This window comes from Pipistrellus kuhlii, unplaced genomic scaffold, assembly GCF_014108245.1.
Source record: "Pipistrellus kuhlii isolate mPipKuh1 unplaced genomic scaffold, mPipKuh1.p scaffold_m20_p_3, whole genome shotgun sequence".
NCBI classification, from domain to species: Eukaryota; Metazoa; Chordata; class Mammalia; order Chiroptera; family Vespertilionidae; genus Pipistrellus; species Pipistrellus kuhlii.
Window position 1 is genome coordinate 35045651 of NW_023425529.1, and position 17560 is coordinate 35063210.

The 17560-nt window shown below is 44.6% G+C and overlaps 1 protein-coding gene across 1 annotated transcript in view; it reads right to left on the reverse strand.

Annotated features, from left to right (window-relative positions):
• SLC2A13 (solute carrier family 2 member 13) overlaps positions 1–16872 on the reverse strand; it is a 266636-nt gene extending 249764 nt beyond the window's left edge. Inside the window, exon 1 of the mRNA XM_036456553.2 lies at positions 16021–16872. Within this exon, the coding sequence (XP_036312446.1) occupies positions 16021–16579 (559 nt within the window). The 5' untranslated portion in view covers positions 16580–16872. The remainder of the gene's footprint in view (positions 1–16020) is intronic.
• Positions 16873–17560: the final 688 nt, after the last annotated feature.

The window sequence follows — 17560 nt, forward strand, 5'->3', positions numbered from 1 at the left end:
AATATTTCATCAATATCTAAAGTGTAAAAGATGACACTTAAACTGATTTTATCAGACCACTTTATTTTAAAATTGCCATCTTTCTGAATGACCTTGACATCACACATTAGAAGGAATTACAAGTTGGAACAAATTGCACCTGACTAGCTAGCCAGACATTCTAATATTCAACGGGAAGAATAATCACTTCTTCAAAATACTTTTTAAAATCAATAGTCAAGAAGAGCTGCCTGTTAAAGGAAAGGTAAATATTATCTAAACAACTAACACGGCTCCAGGAGCCCTATATGGCAGAATGTTAATCTGGTCAGGAAGAGCGAGGGGACTTGTCTTAAACTTTATTGGCATAGTTAGCATACTACCTATATTGTACGTCATAGACCAATAAACATAGCAAAACACTCTAAAAATAAACTCTTGTTCACACAGAAGATTGAGAAACACCAAGCATTTTAGCAAAGAATAAAACCATCAAAGGGTGGTGAGAGTGGGGGAGGGAAGATGAAGATGAGGGGTTGGGGAGTAGTGGGACACTAAGCTCCGAATGGTTGCCTTTGTTTTTACAAGGTAATTTATATGGCGAAATATTTTTAACAACAAAAGAATGAACATGAATGTTTATCATAACATCATAAAATGTACAGTATGGAGTCTGCACCTACCAGCTATTAATCTCTAAATACTTCATCTATAATAAATAACTCAACTATTAGAGTAAGTGTGGAAGTAATTTCCAATTTGCAAAAATTGGCAAATTTACAAAAAAAAAAAAAAATCCTTAAGAGCACAACCTTATTTGCAAATCATCAGCTCAGGAACATGAAGTAATTGGTTTTCTTGAGAAGAATCGTGAAAGTAGCAGCATTAATCATTTAAAGTAGGGATGTCGAACTCAATCAGAGAAGGGGCCAAAATCTAAAATCCAGCCTAAATCGCGGGCCGAATGGTTTACTGAACAGTCATAAACTGTCACTGTGATGGAAACGCAGCGGAGTGCAGTGATGACAGCGCGGTGCGGGCCACATTGCAAGGCCTGGCGGGACGGATTTGGCCCGTGGGCCTTGTGTTTGACACATGTGATTTAAAGAGTCAAGAGAGGATTGTGGCAATCCATGGAGGGTGCCCGAGACATATGGCTTTCAAAGTTGTCATCTTCCTATTTTACAAATTCTCTTAATAAAATGAACAACATAAAATAATGTCCTTTATTTCACACAAAAAAAAGGGGGGGGGGGGGATTCAAACTATAATTAAGTCAAATAAAGCTAATTTGAGAATTTAAAAAGGCAGGAGCCCAAAGTAATGATTCAAGTGTTTCCAGCAAGTCAACCAATGTTTACCAAACACAAATAGAAGTTACCAAAAGGTGGCACTGCCCTCCTCTTACATAGTTTCAATCAGAGTACCTTAGCTCACTCATTCCATTTCAGAGGACAGGTTCCCTTATAGATGGGATGAAACCATTTCTCCACTGTTACCACTGATGCAGCCCTTAGAAATCTGGAATCAGATGGACTATAGAATAACATAATTTTGAAAATGCTCTAAAACATAATGATCTTTTGCACAAATATTAAATAACTAGAGTCCTGATACATGAAATTCATACACGGGAGGGGGAGGGGGAGGGTGTCCCTCAGCCCAGCCCACACCTCTCCAATCTGGGACCCCCTGAAGGATGTTGGACTTCCCATTTAGGCCTAGGATCCTAGGATCGGGCAGTCAGACATCCCTCTCACAATGCAGAACTACTGGCTCCCAAATGCTCACCTGCCTGCCTTCCTGATTGCCCCTAACAGCTTCTTCCTGCCAGCCTGATCACCCCCTAACCTCTCCCCTGCCAGCCTGATCAATATCTAACTACTCCCCTCCAAGTGAAGGCCCTGGTATCTGGGATTTATTTATCTTCTATAATTGAAACTTTGTAGCCTTTAGTGGAGGCCAGGGCTGCAAGAGCTTGGCTTCCTCCATTGTCGGGGAAACCCAAGCAAGCCTCCAGCTTGCTCCTTGGCTGCAGCCATCTTGTTTGAGTTAATTTGTATACTCACTCCTGATTGGCTGGTGGGCATGGCTTGTGGGTATAGCAGAGGTATAATCAATTTGCATATTGCTCTTTTATTAGATAGAATTATGTAATTGCCAAATGAATAGCACAAAATTATGTGTTTCTTCTCCAACATTCATGTTTTATAAAACTGAGCTCTTAAAAGAAAAAATGAGTTCTTACTTCTTCAGTCTCAACATCTGTTCATTCACAATAAATATTTAATTCATCTGAATAGTATTAAATTCTTTAAAATTTACTTATGTTGGCACTATTATTAAAGTGTCATATATTTGTTCCAATTTCACAGGTTAAGGAAGAAATATGACCTAAAAATAAAAGCTTATAGTTAGAATCTTTTGTTGTGTTTTTGTTCCCAGAACTTCATTTAAAGTTATAACTGATCAATTACTGACAACAAAGAATAAAAGCATGCCATACATATACTTGTAGTAAATTCCATTTCTTTCTGTCCACTCCTATATTTCAAGGTTCAATCACAGGATGAAAATTGCAAATTTTTCTATTTATGCAGGAATTATGGTTGTGAAACTAGGTAACTTGCCCATTGTATTATACTCAACTTATAGCTCTACAGAGGCTTTTCATTACTAACATGCCAAAGAAACTTATTCTGCAGTTTACTTCTGTTGACTAATTCAATAGATGTTGCTGTCTACAATAGAGATAAAATGGGAGGAAAATTTGAGTTTCTATATTTCCCTTTCCCTCCCTCTCTGAAATAAAATATATTTTTAAAAAGAGAGAACTCTATGAAGTAAATTCTTCCTAAAGCCTGACCTGCTAGCTCCAGGGAGACACTATCTGTATTACTGTGCCTTACATATTTTTTTTATTACTGTCCACATCAAAGATATGAGTATCACACTTGGGCAGTCATTGAAGTGGTGTGAAGAAAGGCATAATAAAACGTGTCTGGGATGGCAAAGTATTAAGAGTTTAAGGAGTTCACAAGATTAAAAACTAAAATGGTAAACTGGAAATGGGCTTAAGCCAGGTCTTCATACCATGATCTGATTATTTTGTTTAACAATTTAAGTTTCCATAGTGATCAGAAGCACCCATATCCCAATTAGTTTAAAATGTAATTTAAGACTATTATTGTAATTATCGCAATTTGAACTAGTCATGCCACTCCATGGCTATGAAGTTACAGGCTGGCCTCACTTGATGCCTGGTCCCATTTTCCATATCCAGAATTAAAATATAGGTCATTTAAGGATCAGAGCAACCTCAAGATCATGATACTTATTTTTTAAATTCTTTACATTTAATATCATCTCTTAACATTTGTCACATCGTAACACATTTACCATGTTTTGTCCCCTATAGTTATAACCAGGTCCATATGGAAAATAAAATATGTCTTCTATTTATTTTTTAATCCCAAAATATTTTGTGCCTGGACCAATGCTTAGTACCTACTTAATAAAGCCTATTATAGAATCTGAAATACGTAATTAGCACCAAGAAGAAAAGAATCCTCGCCAGTGTGGGTCAATAGCTAGAGCATAGGCCTGTGGACCAAGGGATCCGGATTCGATTCTGGTTAAAGGCACAAACCTTGGCTGTAGACTCCTTCCGACCCAGGCCCTGGTCAGGGCTCATGCTGGAGGCAACCAATCAATGTGTTTTTCTCACATCAATGTTTCTCTCTGTCTTTCCCTCTCTCTTCCACTCTCCCTAAAAATCAATCGAAAAATATAAAGTGAGGAAGAGGAAGTGGAAGAGGAAGAGAAGGAAGAAGAGGAAAAAGAAAAGGAGAAAGAGTAGTAGGAGGAGGAGGAGGAGGAGGAAGAGAGGAAGAAAGGAAGAAGAAAGAGGAGGAAGGGGAGGAAGAGGAGGAAGAGGAGGAAGAGGAGGAAGTAGGAGAAGGAAGAAGGAAGAAGGAAGAAGGAAGAGGAGGAGGAGGAGGAGGAGGAGGAGGAGGAGGAGGAGGAGGAGGAGAAGAAGAAGAAGAAGAAGAAGAAGAAGAAGAAGAAGAAGAAGAAGAAGAAGAAGAAGAAGAAGAAGAAGAAGAAGAAGAAGAAATAATTTCAAAGTCCATATCCAGCATTCTCCAGAAGAAAGATTCACTGAATTTTGGAAACATCAGAGAGAGATGATGTGAAGGTCAGGGAAAACAGATCAGGCCTCTTTATAGTCTGAGTGAAATATGACTCTCCAACCCTCACCCCCACCCCTATTTCACTTTAATTCATGTTCAACTAGAAAATGCAACTACTTTAACCATAATCTCTCTCCCTGCCAGGAACAGCGGAGACATTAGAGCATTCACAGCATTGGGGGAAGGGAGGAGAAGATGTACTACCACATGAGAAGTCTGATCCTATCATCGTGTGTCAACACACAGTTGATCGTTGAATAAGATCATGAGGGGCACCAACCCATGCATAACTGAAAATCCATATTAACTTTTGAGTCCCCAAAAACTTTAAGTATCTGCAGAGGACTGGTTCCAGAACCCCCATGGATATCAAAATCTTTGGATGCTCAAGTCCCTGATACAAAATAATGTAGAAAAGTGTATGCAGTTGGTCCTCTGCCTCTGCAGATTCCTAACCAGGGATCAAAACTATTGTTTTCGATCCACAGAGACAGAGAGATGACTGTACACGTATTGAAATAAATCCATGTATAAACACAGTTCAAACCCATGTTACTCAAAGGTCAACTGTAGTTACTCTAAGTTCATCTTGAGAGTCTAATCATCTTTCATGCAATTGAATTCTATTTTTTAGACCTGTAAGACTGATGAAAAGATATGCTTTTGTCCCAGGTATTGAGAAACGTTAGACTTAAATGTCTTAAACTTAAAAATATCTATTTTTCCCAATTACTTTAAACCCTTTGAAATGACAGACTTGAATCAGAAGCAACCTAAGAGGTATTTAATTATCCACAGCCATTTTCCTATGACATCCCCAATGCATAGATAACCCGAACTCAGCTCAAAAAAAATAGCCAAAACCGGTTTGGCTCAGTGGATAGAGCATCTTCCTGCGGACTGAAAGGTCCCAGGTTCGATTCCAGTCAAGGGCATGTACCTTGGTTGCAGGCACATCCCCAGTAGGGGGTGTGCAAGAGGCAGCTGATGGATGATTCTCTCTCATTGGTGTTTCTAACTATCCCTCTCTCTTCATCTCTGTAAAAAAAAATCAATAAAATATATTTTAAAAAATAAAAATAAAGAGCAGGGAGCACCAATGGTGGGGCCTGCAATGTCAGAGTGATCGAGGAAGAACTCATTAAGAGGACACATTTATGAAACACGAAGGTGAAGGGATGATGTAGATGCCTGAGGAGGGCTTTCCAGCAGTGAAATCAGATCGAAAGGCCTGGAAGGATGGACTGTGTGTTCTTAGAGACCAGGGCACTAGAGCAGGAGTGAAGCAATGTGGAAGCAATGTGGAAGGAGGAGGATGGACATGAACACTGCAGCCCTGCAGGCCCCTGGCTGTTACTCTGAGCAAGATGGGAGCTACCGAGGGCAGCACTTTGAGGAGCACTGAAGTGGCAGATCTGCTCCGTATTTTACAAGAATCATCCCAGCTGTCAAGTGGAGAGAGGGCAGCAGAGGCGTCAAGAAAAAGGCAGAGTGGCTGGACTGGTGTGGCTCAGTGGTTGAGCATTGACCTATGAACCAGATGGTTCAATTCCTGGTCAGGGCACATGCCCAGGTTGCAGGCTCAATCTCCAATGCAGGAGGCAGCTGATCAATGATTCTCTCTCATCATTGATGTTTCTCCCTCCCCCCCCACCCCTTCCTCTCTGAATGTGTGTGTGTGTGTGTGTGTGTGTGTGTGTGTGTGTGTGTGTGTGTGTGTGTATATATATATATATATATATATATATATATATATATATATTTTTTTTTTTTTTTTTTTTTTTTTTTTTTTTAAAGAAAGTAAAGAAGAAGGCAGAGTGAACAGCTAGGGCACTTGCAGCACTCCAAGTGAGAGATGGTATTTTGGATCTGGGTGACAGAAGTGGAAGTGATGACAACTATTGTAGATTCTAGATATATTTAGAGACCAGATTCACAGGATAAAGAAAGTATTTAAGGAGGCCCTTGTCAGGTAGCTCAGTTGGTTTGAGAATCATCCTGATACGCCAAGGTTTCGAGTTAGAGCTTGTGGCAGGGCACAAACAAGAAGCCAACCAATAAATGTGTAAGTGGAACAACTAATCGATGTTTCTCTCTGTCTTGTCTCTAAAAAAATGAGTGTAAAAAAAGAAAGCATTCAATGAAAAATGACTGTTACAACTCTAGATTTGTATTATAGTACTGATTACAATTTTTTCAATCATTTAATCGGTACTACATATAATTTGTAGTACCAATTAAAATACTGGATGAATTTTAACATCAGAAATCATTTTAAAAGGCTAACAAGTAGAAGGAGAAACTGTAAATGCCAAAAATTTCTAAGTATTTCCCCAATACAGGATAGAAGTGAATGTAACGAAAAGATTTTATAAGAATTCCCAACAAGCTCGCTTTCAAGACACATGACAAAGGACTTCACCAGTTTTTTTGTGTGTCTTCTGCTTGTTTTCATTTCAGTAACTTCACTGCCAGGTGGGCAGGCCTGTGAGCCCTGCGTGACCTCCGAGATAGTCCTGAGACACATGCTGTCTCACGGACCAAACCAGATGGCTGCACTACCCCGACACTGCCTGTCCACCCAAAAATAGAGCTCTGGAGACCCATTTCCTGGTGAATGTAGAGCAAATGTTGGAATTAGACATCGCCATAACTGCTTCAAATTTTCCCTGATATTAACTTATAATGCCTACATTTCAGGAATCTTTGAAATCCATCGTTACATGTGCTGGAGTCACTATATAATTTTCTTTCAAAACTATAAGCACTTACCAACCAAATATTAAATAGTGAATGTTTAGTCCTTGAATACTAGGCACACAATTTTAGTTTCCAGTGTCCTCTCGCTGTTGTATGGAATGAGTTCCTGACATGGGAGTCATAACTAAATCCAAAAACATGATAATGGGGTTTCACATGAAAGCTTCCATTATTAATGTTCTTTTTATCCCAAAGCTATTACTTTCAAGCTTTTATGAACATTATTCATTCTTTGTCTCTTAAGAGGCAGATATATCTTTTACAAAGGGAACTGACTCTTTGGTCTATAAATAGGCATGTGAAATATGACAAGACAGACCTAATGCCCCAGGTCCAACCAGGGCCTGACCACCAGCAGAGATTATACTCCAACAAAGAGATTCACATTTTTACTCCTTTCTCCAACCCCTCCACACGGCCCAGAAAAACTGCTTGTCCTCAGAGCTCTGCATTTATCTCCCTCCTCTTGCCTCACTAGAAAAGTACCCTTCTGTCAGACAACCTATGTTTATACCTTCCTTCAAGACAGGGCTCAAAACTCTGTCTGGCTGGAAGATAATTTTCCATAGTAGAAACTGAACACTTGAAAGGCAGAGTCCTGCCATGCTTTTAAATTACTCATTCTGTCTTTCAAGTCTGACCAATTTTTACTCACCTGTTACTAGTTTAAGTATTACACTCATAATAGTTTTATTTCCCGGAATTGTTAAAAGGTGTTAGGGCGTGACTGAGACAGCTGCGCCTGATAGCATGAGCTACTGTTTATTGCTAACCAGGCATGTTTACATGCATCAGCTCATTTAATTTCTACAACAGGCTTCTTTCCTAAGTGCTGTCATAACACTCACTCTAGAGCAGTAGAGAGTGAGGCACACAATGGTAATTTGCCAAAGGTCACACAGCTTCCCTGTGAAGGCATTGTAAAAGAACTTTACCAATGTTTTAACTTACTTAATCCTCATGCCTACCCTGTGAGGCGGGTATTGTCTCTATTTCACAGATGAGGAAACTGAAATACAAGACTTGACACAGTCACCAGCGTTCTAAGTGGTCAGCCAGGGCGGGAGCCCAGGCAGCCCAGATCCAGAGGCCTCAAGCATCACCACCAAGCATTCCACTTTCTGAATTATAATAGCTGTGTATCCGAGGTTTGATGCGTTCAACTATAGCAATGGTTTCCTGAGTACTATTTTTATGTGTTCTTTAGTCTGCTACATATTTAAGAGCTTATATATACAGTTGTGGTCTGGTGCACGAAATTGGTGTGGGAAGGAGGGGTGCGTATCCCTCAGCCTGGCCTGCGCACTCTTCAATCTGGGACCCCTTCAAGGATGTCCTACTGCCACTTTACAGGGATCGGGCCTAAACTGGCAGTCGTACATCCCTCTTGCAATCTGGAACTGCTGGCTCCTAACCGCTCACCTGCTTACCTGATTTCCCCTAACCACTCTGCCTGCCAGCCTGCTAGCTTCTAATTGCCCCCTGCCACTGGTCTGCTTGACCCCAAATAGCACTCCCTCCAGCCTGATGCAAATGCCCCCGGTTCCAGCATGCTTGCCCACACCTACTTCCCCCATTGGCCTGATCACCCACAACTGCCCTTCCCTCTTGGCCTCTAACTGGCTCTACCGCAGCACAGCCACCATGGCTTTGTCCAGAATAATGCCCAGAAGGTCTCCTGGAAGGTCTCCCAGTCTCATTAGCATATTACCCGTTTATTAGTATAGAGGCCTGGTGCATGGGTGAGAGCCGGCTGGTTTGCCCTGAAGGGTGTCCCAAATCAGGGTGGGGGTTCCCTTGGGGCATGGGGCAACCTGAGTGAGGGGCCTGTGTTGCTTTGCAGGCCGGCCAGGCCCCCATGGGGTGAGGGTCCCTATGGGGGGGGGGGGGGGGCGTGACCAGTTGGGAGAGGGCTATTTTCAAGCTGGCCACATCCCCTTCAGGGTGGGGGTTCCCACTGAGATGCCTGGCCAGTCTGGGTGAGGGGGTGAGGGCAGTTTTCAGGCTGGTCATACCCCCAGCGGTGACTCTTACTCCATGGGGGTGTGGCTAGCCGGGGTGAGGGACTGAAGGCCATTTTCAGACTGGCCACACAAACTTCAGGGTGGGGGTCCCCACTAGGGTGCCTGGCCAGCATGGGTGAGGACCTGATGGCTATTTGCAGGCTGGTCACACCCCCAGTGACCCAGGCCTCCAGCCCCTCCTTGAGCGAAGGCAGGGAGGTCAGGAGGCTTGGCTTCTTCCATTGCAAGGGGTAACCCAAGCCTCCTGCTTGCTCCAGATCCAGCTCCAAGCTGCCACCATCTTTGTTGGGTTAATTTGCATAAATCACTCCTGATTGGCTGGTGGGAGTAGTGAAAGAATGGTCAATATGCATGTTTCTCTTTTATTAATGTAGCTTGAATGGGTAGTAAATACAGTGAGAGGACATAAATACTATTACAGTGGAACCTCAGTTCTCAAACTTAATTTATTCCAGAAGGCTGTTTGAAAATCCATTTGTCCGAAAACCGAGTCTTTTTCCCCCATTATAAATAATGTAAATTGAATTAATTCGTTCAACCCTCAAATGATTCCTATTTTAACCTTTCGTATATACAGCATGTCTAACATACTATTTAATGCATAAACACTTCTTTTCTTAAATTTTTCAAACCACCACCCTATTAGCCTTAAATGTGTCATTTTCAGCATTTGGTCCAGGGTGTCTTTTGGGTCAGCATGCAGCATCTTTGCTTGTTCCTGTACCAATGCCTCCAAAATGGCTGACACTGGTAACTGCTTTTATCCAAATCAACAACCGGTTTTCTACTTCTTCAGTTGTGATCAGTTTCTTTCACACCCTTAGAACATGAGCACTCTTGGTGGCCTCCTTGTTTTAACATTGTACCAGCAACAAAAGCATTCTCTCCTTTGTTGCCTGAGAGACCCTTCTTGCCATACTGAGGTATCAGCTTGAAAGGATTGTCAACACCAAAGTTTGGTTCCACAACAGACTTTTTCTTCTTTGTGAATCGCTAGGTATAGAAATGAACTGTTCAAGATGGGAGATATTCAACAAACAAGGTTTTACTGTACCACCCAATTAGGTAACCCTGTCAACCCCTGGTCTACCAGGGAGGTGAGTCATGGCCAAAAGGATCCACTGCAACACACAATGCGGTTAAATGTCCCGAGTGTGTGGTTCAGAGACGGAGCCAGCATCCAGCAGCAGCCCATTGAGAAAGCTTTCCTGATAAAGCAAGGCCCGGAGGGAGGAGTAAACACCCTCTGACGGTTCTCTGGCAGGATTAACAACCCCGTGGTTGTCTTTCCCAGCAGACGCGGGTCTTCTGAGACCAGGGACTATTTTTATCCTGTCTCTCCCGCTCCCAACAAAGCCATCACTCAGTACATGACTGAGGGATGGATAGAGGGAATGTTACGGAAAAGCACATTCCACCCAGACAGAACATCATGACAGAAAGGAAAAGCAGAAATAGCTTTTTTTTTTTTTTTTTAATTTATTTAGTTTATTTGCTACATCATGGCCAGTGTCTGTTCCAGGAGGCCCCACTGTATTCCATGGGAATCCACCCCCTCCAAGGTAAATGCAATGTGAATGGATCCGCCCCCACCAGGTGTGCAACACAGCTGCCATGAGAATGGGCATCCCTGTTCACAAGCTCTTAGCAAAGAAGTGTTCTAATCAGCTCTGCTTTCCTCACAGTCACTCCATGGTATGCCACAGCTTCTTTTCAAAGTCTGTATTTTAAAATCCACGTCCACGTCGCAGATGCTGGGAGCTTCAGGGACCAGAATCAGTGTCACTGTGCAGAGGATCATGGGCTGAATTGTGAAGCCAGACCTCTCCTGGCAAATCTGGCTCCACCAGATGCTTTGTGACCGAGAGAAGGTGACTTCAACTTTCTGCTAAATATCTTCATCTCAAAAGGAATAGTATTATGTCACTGGGTTACTTATTAGGAAGATTATGTAAACAGAGGCAAAATGTTTAGAAGAGTGCCCGACACAGAGTAGTAAGGAGCAAATGTTAGACATTATCTTTTCCAGGACATGGGCAGCTAATTCCATTGTCAATTCGCATTCTTCCTCCGGAGTGACTGCTGAGATCTCACCCGAGGCAGCACAGGGAGATGAAGTCAGATAAAGAAGAAAGCCAATGCCGCCACCCTGGTGGCACTGGTGATCCCCTGACCCTGCTCAGCCTCCCTGTGACATGTATTCCAGGTCACACCATTCCAAACAGTGGTGCTAGTCTTCTATAAAAAAAGAATATGCTAATTAGACCGGACAGCCGAACGACCTTCCGGACAAAGCTGGGGCTGCTGGGAGGGCCAAGGCAAGCCACCATGGTTGTGAGGGCCAAGCCCCTTACAGAGTTTCATGCATTGGGCCTCTAATATTTAACAAATGCCAAGTATAAAGCATGCAGTACTCCCAGTTTAGAATATCTACAAACTTGGCTATTTTTCTCTCTCTACATTCAAGGAAATTACATTTTAAATGTGGAAAAGGGGTTTTTGAGGTTTTCTGGTGAGAACAGGTTCTTCTCATCACAATGGAAGTTTTCTTTTTAGAAGTGTTGCTACTATTGACTCTGAAGGTCCAAGAAAAAAAAAAAATGGGGAGATGGGGAAGAGGTAAAGAAATGAAAAGAGTCCCACTTCTGGAACTATATCCTAAGAATCCAGAAATACCCATCAGAAAAAAATATATGCACCTGTATGCTCATAGAAGCGTTCCTTACAATAGCTAAGATCTGGAAATAGACCAGTGCCCATCAGCAGATGAGTGGATTAAAAAGCTGTGGTACATTTACGCAGTGGAATACTATGCGGCTGTAAAAAAGGACTTCTTACCCTTTGCAACAGCATGGATGGACCTGGAGACTATTATGTTAAGCAAAAAAAGCCAGTTAGAGAAAGACAAATATCACATGATCTCACTTATATTTGGAATCTAATGAACAAAATTAACTGATAAAATAGGTTCACAGGCATAGGTACATGGAACATAACAGATCTCAGTGGGATGGAGGGGTCAGGAAGAGATTAGCCAAAAATATATATGCAGATATACATAACCCATGGACAACAGTGTGGGGAAGGCCTTGGAGGAAGCAAGGTTTGGGTGAAGGGGGCCAAAAACGGGGGAAATGGGGAACATCTGTAACACGGTCAACAACGAAAAATAAATAAGAAATAAATGAAAAGGAATGAAGCGTTGTAGATAGGACAGATGTATGAAGCAATTCAAGTTGGATGAGGAGAAAAGGAAAGTATCTCATGTGCTTTTTTTTTTTTTTTTTTTTTTGTAAAATAGCAAGACTGCCTGCTATTTGAAGTCTACCAGCAGGTTCTATTGTACATCATTAGAGGTGTCAAAGCCTAGGACATCCATGTGAAATCATTCAACTTAGACTGTGTTCTTACTTAGGGCTTAAAATACAGATGAGGGAAAGGTGAGTGGATGAAAAAGAAGTGTTTCATACAGAAGTCACAGGAATAACTTCATAGAATTCACGTGAACAGACAGCTCACTCCAGGAGGGTGTTGCAATTCTACTAGACAAACAACAAGTAGGTCATAATCCTCATTATGATTCTGCAATGTCAAGCCACCAGAAATAAAAGGAGGGAGGGCAGTGCATGTAAACTGCTAATCGGTATGAAACAAGATAATAAAGGAAATCAAGTGAAGTTTTACTTTGCAGGTCAGTTTCATTCCACCACAAATCCAATACAGAATTCTTGCTTTAAAAGAAGTTGAAAATGAAAGAAAGAAATTGAGGGAAGGAGGATTTAAAAAAAAAAAAAAAAAAAAAACTTGACTGCAAAAAAGAAAGCATTAGTTTATTATTTAAAAATCTCGCTGATTCTAGCTATGCTCATCATGAATCTCTTTTTTTACATTAATACATAATTGCATGATGTTTTTTATAAAACAAGAGTTTACGTTTGCTTTGCATTAAAGAATAAGAATTCAAAGTGCCATTTGGGAAAGAAAATGGGAAATATCTAAAAGAATTACTCAACAGGCAATACCATACTAATTACAAGATGCAATATGCAGCTATAAATTGTGTTCCAGTAGAGGGAGCCCTGGAACAGAGACTGACAGAAGAAACTGATGTAAATTTAAAAGTAATTCAGCTGAGACAGGTTTGGCTCAGTCGATAGAGCGTCGGCCTGCGGACTGAAAGATCCCGGGTTCGATTCTGGTCAAGGGCATGTACCTTGGTTGAGGGCACGTCCCCAGTAGAGGGTGTGCAAGAGGCAGCTGATCGATGATTCTCTCTCATCACATTGATGTTTCTAAACTCTCTATCCCTCTCTCTTCCTCTCTGTAAAAAAATCAATAAAATATATTTAATAAATAAATAAATAAATAAAAGTAATTCAACAAACCCAGTGCTGTATATAGAAATATGTCGATTCTCAGTAAAGGTTTTGAATATTGGTGAATATATACATTTAGGGACTTCCTGATGTTCCCTACACTATATCATGTTTAAAGGGAGAATAAAGTAAATGCGAACACCATGGAGAAAAGGCCAAAGTGCTTTCTTTTTGGGTTATGTGATAACAGGACTAAGTACTTGTAACTTGCCCTTTCTTGACAACTTAGTGTGTGTGTTAGGCATCACAGATACAAGATCCCAAATAACAATCAAATAAAGGAAAACTGCACTCAAATCCCTTCGATCCTGGTGTACCCAACCACACCTAAGAACTTTCATTACAAGTATAAAATTCTTAAACAGTATGTCATTGTAAAGGACATAAACAGTAAGACTACCCTGTAAAATACAATTTTTAAGTATATTTTGGGGGGAGCAAATTGTGTTGAAGGGGTTCATAACAGTCTCCTCGAGATGAACCACTTCGGCACACATTATTTTGCGCTGAAGGCAATTGAGATCCTGAGGGCTCAAGAGAAAGATTACCTCTCCCGTAAAGAAATTAAACCGGGGTCCACGCCCATGGTAAGAAGTATTGCCAGAGATAACTTTTTATGGCCTATCCAAAGGGCATGGCAAACATCTAATTACTGACTATCTGCTCTTCTTTTTAATATACCTTTATTGATTTCAGAGAGGAAGAGACAGAAACATCAATGATGGGAGAGAATCACTGATCGCTGCCTCCTGCATGCCCCACACTAAGGAACAAGCCCCAACGGGGGCATAAGCCCTGACCAGGAATGGAATGGTGACCTCCCGATTCATGGGTCCATGCTCAGCCACTGAGCCCTGCTGGCGGGGCATCTGCTCTTATGTCCTCCCGATCATCTACCTCTGCTCAGATACAAGAGTCAACGTAATATCCAAATGCCCAGTACTTGCCATAGCTAAGCACTAGGAAGCTTCATTGAGAGATCTCTGCAAACATTACTCAAGCTCAAAATCACAAATAAGAGTCAGTCTCACTGGAGAAATCTTGCTACCTCGAATTGTTACTTCTATGCCAGAAGAAACAAACAAAAAGATGATCTGGATGTCCCAAGCAGAGAATGCTGAGAAAAAGAATCCTGATCATTTGACTTCAATGCCCGGGTATCTGGTGAAGACACAGGTGGTTCCTATAAAAGAAAGAGGTTTCCCTTCAGCTGCACTTGGGTTATATGGGGCTTCAATATGCCAACCTCACATTTTACTGAGAGCCTGGCCGTGCTTCACTAATTAACAAGAAACAAACGGGGGGGGGGGGGGGGGGGGGTCAGTAATGACAGCTTTGGGACACGAAGTGCAGGGAACCGGGGTTCAGGCTCACAGCTCATGCGGAGTTGTCTACATGGGGCTGGCTTCCCCTCAGAGCCCACAGAGAAGGGATGAAAAGCATAAACGTCAAACAAGCGGGAATGGGCAGAGCGTCAGGAGCCCCAGGTTGAAAGGGCTTTCATCAAGCCCAGCCACGGGGAAGAAACACATCAAACACAGCCCAAAGGAAACAAAAAAAAAACTGAATTATGAAATGGCAACATCTGAAAAGCATCGGCGGTGTGTCTTAGAAACACCACCAGTGAGACTGAAGTCTCAACCCCCCACCTTCCCTCAAAAGTGCTTTCTAATAACACTGACCACGTTCCAAATAGCCTCTGGCTGCCAAGAACTCCACGACTGTACTGCCTCCTGCGCAGCAACCAGGGTGGAAAATCAATGCCAGGGGAACGAACCTTAATCCCTTACTTTTGAAGTACATTGCAAATGTCTTGCTGGGCATTTATCTACAGAGGGAGTAAGCTCCTAAATAGATGTAGGAAGGGAACGTGACCTTTAGTAGATCATTTTTGGTTCCCAACAGGAAGGCAGGAGAGGCAAAAAAATAAAGAGAATGGGGGGATATGAATTTAAAGGAAACGTTAGAAGAAGAAAAAATAGAGCAAAGAATTCATTTGGGGAAAAGATGAAAGCAAAGGGCTATACAAAAAAAATAAATAAAAGCAAGAAGAGAAACATTATACTCCACCTAAAGATAAATGACTAGAGAAGGAAAAGCGAAGGGGGTAGCAAAGAATCGTTTCGGAGTCCAGAATGACTTAACTTTAAAATGTACTTGCTGGGACTTTAAGACTGATTTGGGTTCGGAAAGACGCTAGCAGCAGCGGAGACACAGGGCTAGACAATGCAGGGGAGCAGGGACTCCCTACCTCCTAAGCTGTGGGGCAGCATCAGGTGGGGCTGGATCAAGGAAAAGGCTGGTGATGAGCAGGGTCCTCCTGTAGGTGCTCAGAGAGGCAACAGACACGCAGATTCGTTTGTGTGTGTGTGTGTGTGTGTGTGTGTGTGTGTGTGTGTGTGGAAGAGCCGAGATCCTATGTGAGCTGGGGTGGATCAACCACCCAGCACCCAGCACCCAGCACCTAGCACCCAGAACCCAGAACCCACCTCCCAGCACCCACCTCCCATCTTCCGAGGGAGCCTTTGAGGCAGAATTAACAGACGGGGCAAGAGAAGTGGAGGGAATCCTCTCGGACCTGGCAAGACCCGACGGAGACCCCAGGATCCAGCTCGGGGGCGCCCGGAGCCTCCAGGTGCCTCCCCAGACTCCCCCCCCCCCCCGCCTTCCTCCCCACACCCAACTCACCGATGCCGAGCCCCACGACCAGGCGGCCGGCGAGCAAGGTCTCCTTGTTGTCCGCCGCGGCCAGCACGGCGGAGCCGGCCGTGCACAGGGCGCTGGCCAGCAGGATGGAGGCGCGGCGGCCGCACACGCCGTTGAGGGCGCCGCCGGCCAGCGCCGAGACGGCGGCCGCCCCCACCGTGCCGGACACCAGCAGCTCCTGCCACAGCGCGTCCAGGCTGAGCTGCCGCTTGAGCAGCAGCATGGCCCCCGACACCACGCCGGTGTCATAGCCGAACAGGAAGCCGCCCAGCGCCGAGAACACCGCCGCCACGTACACGAAGGCGGGGGTCTCGTCCCGCTGGAACTGCTGCCGCGCCGCGCGCTCCAGGTCCCCGCCGCCGCCGCCGCCGCCGCCGCCCGCGCTCTGCAGGCTCCCGCTCGACTCGGCGGCCGCCAGCAGGCTGCGCTCCCCGGCCGCGCTCGCCGCGTCCGCCTCCGGCTGCTTCCGGCGCCGCTCGCCCTTGAGGCTGCTCAGGCTCCGCAGCGTGTACTCCACATTCTCGCTCGCCTTGCGGGACATAGGGCGGCGGGAGCCCGGGGATGCCCGGGGGAGGCGGGGATCCAGGCTCCGCGGGGCCGGCGGACTCGGAGGGCTAGACAGCCAGCGCGGGGAGCAGCGCCGCCTTCCTCCGGCCGGTCCCCGCTCCCGATGCCTGGGCAGCAGCCGCCGCCGCCGCTGCAGCCGCTCCGGGGAGAAAGTTGCTGCCCTGCCCGCGGCGCCCGGGCGCTGCGGAGTTGGTGGCTGGCGGGTCTCACTCCCGAGACTCACGCCCCGCGCCTGCCGAGCTGGCGCTGCGGAGCGGGCGGGGGGCGGGGCCGCGGGTCACGTGCAGCCCCGGGACCAGCGGGGCGAAGCCCGGGAGAGGTTCCGCCTCCTTTGTGGGCGGGGCCAGGCTTCCCCCCCCCAGCTCCGGGCCACGCCCCCTCTCCCTCCCTGCTCCGGACCCCGCCCCCGGGTCCAGGAGGACCTAGCTTCCAGGCTCCTTCCTTGAAGGGCTCTGGGGTCTCTAAGGAATGAACCCCGGATCTGGGGGCCGCAGCTGGGAGTCAGGCCAACATGGGAATGCCGGGCAACAGGCTCCCACCTTTGAGAGGCTGACTGCAATGACTGCCCGGGTGGGAGGCTGGCCAGAGAGCCCCTGAGCACAACCTTGGTCTCCCTCTGCCAGCCTGGAGGATGGCCTTGACTGGAAAGGGCCCGAAAAAACAAACAAACAAACAAACAAAAACACATCTTGGTGTGGCACATAGCAGGTACCTTTCACTTTATAATATTGTGACATAAATGAGTTTGTGGCGAAGCAGTTCAGGACTGTGTTCTTCCATCTGTATAACGTGTTTGCTTTCACCGCCGGTCCTTCCTCAGTTTATGCTTATTTTATTATTTTTTTTATTGATTATGGTATCACATAATTGTCCTCATCCCCCCATTCTCACCCCAAACCCCTCCCCATGTATGCCCCCACCCACCACCCACCCTCGTTGTCCATGACCACTGTGT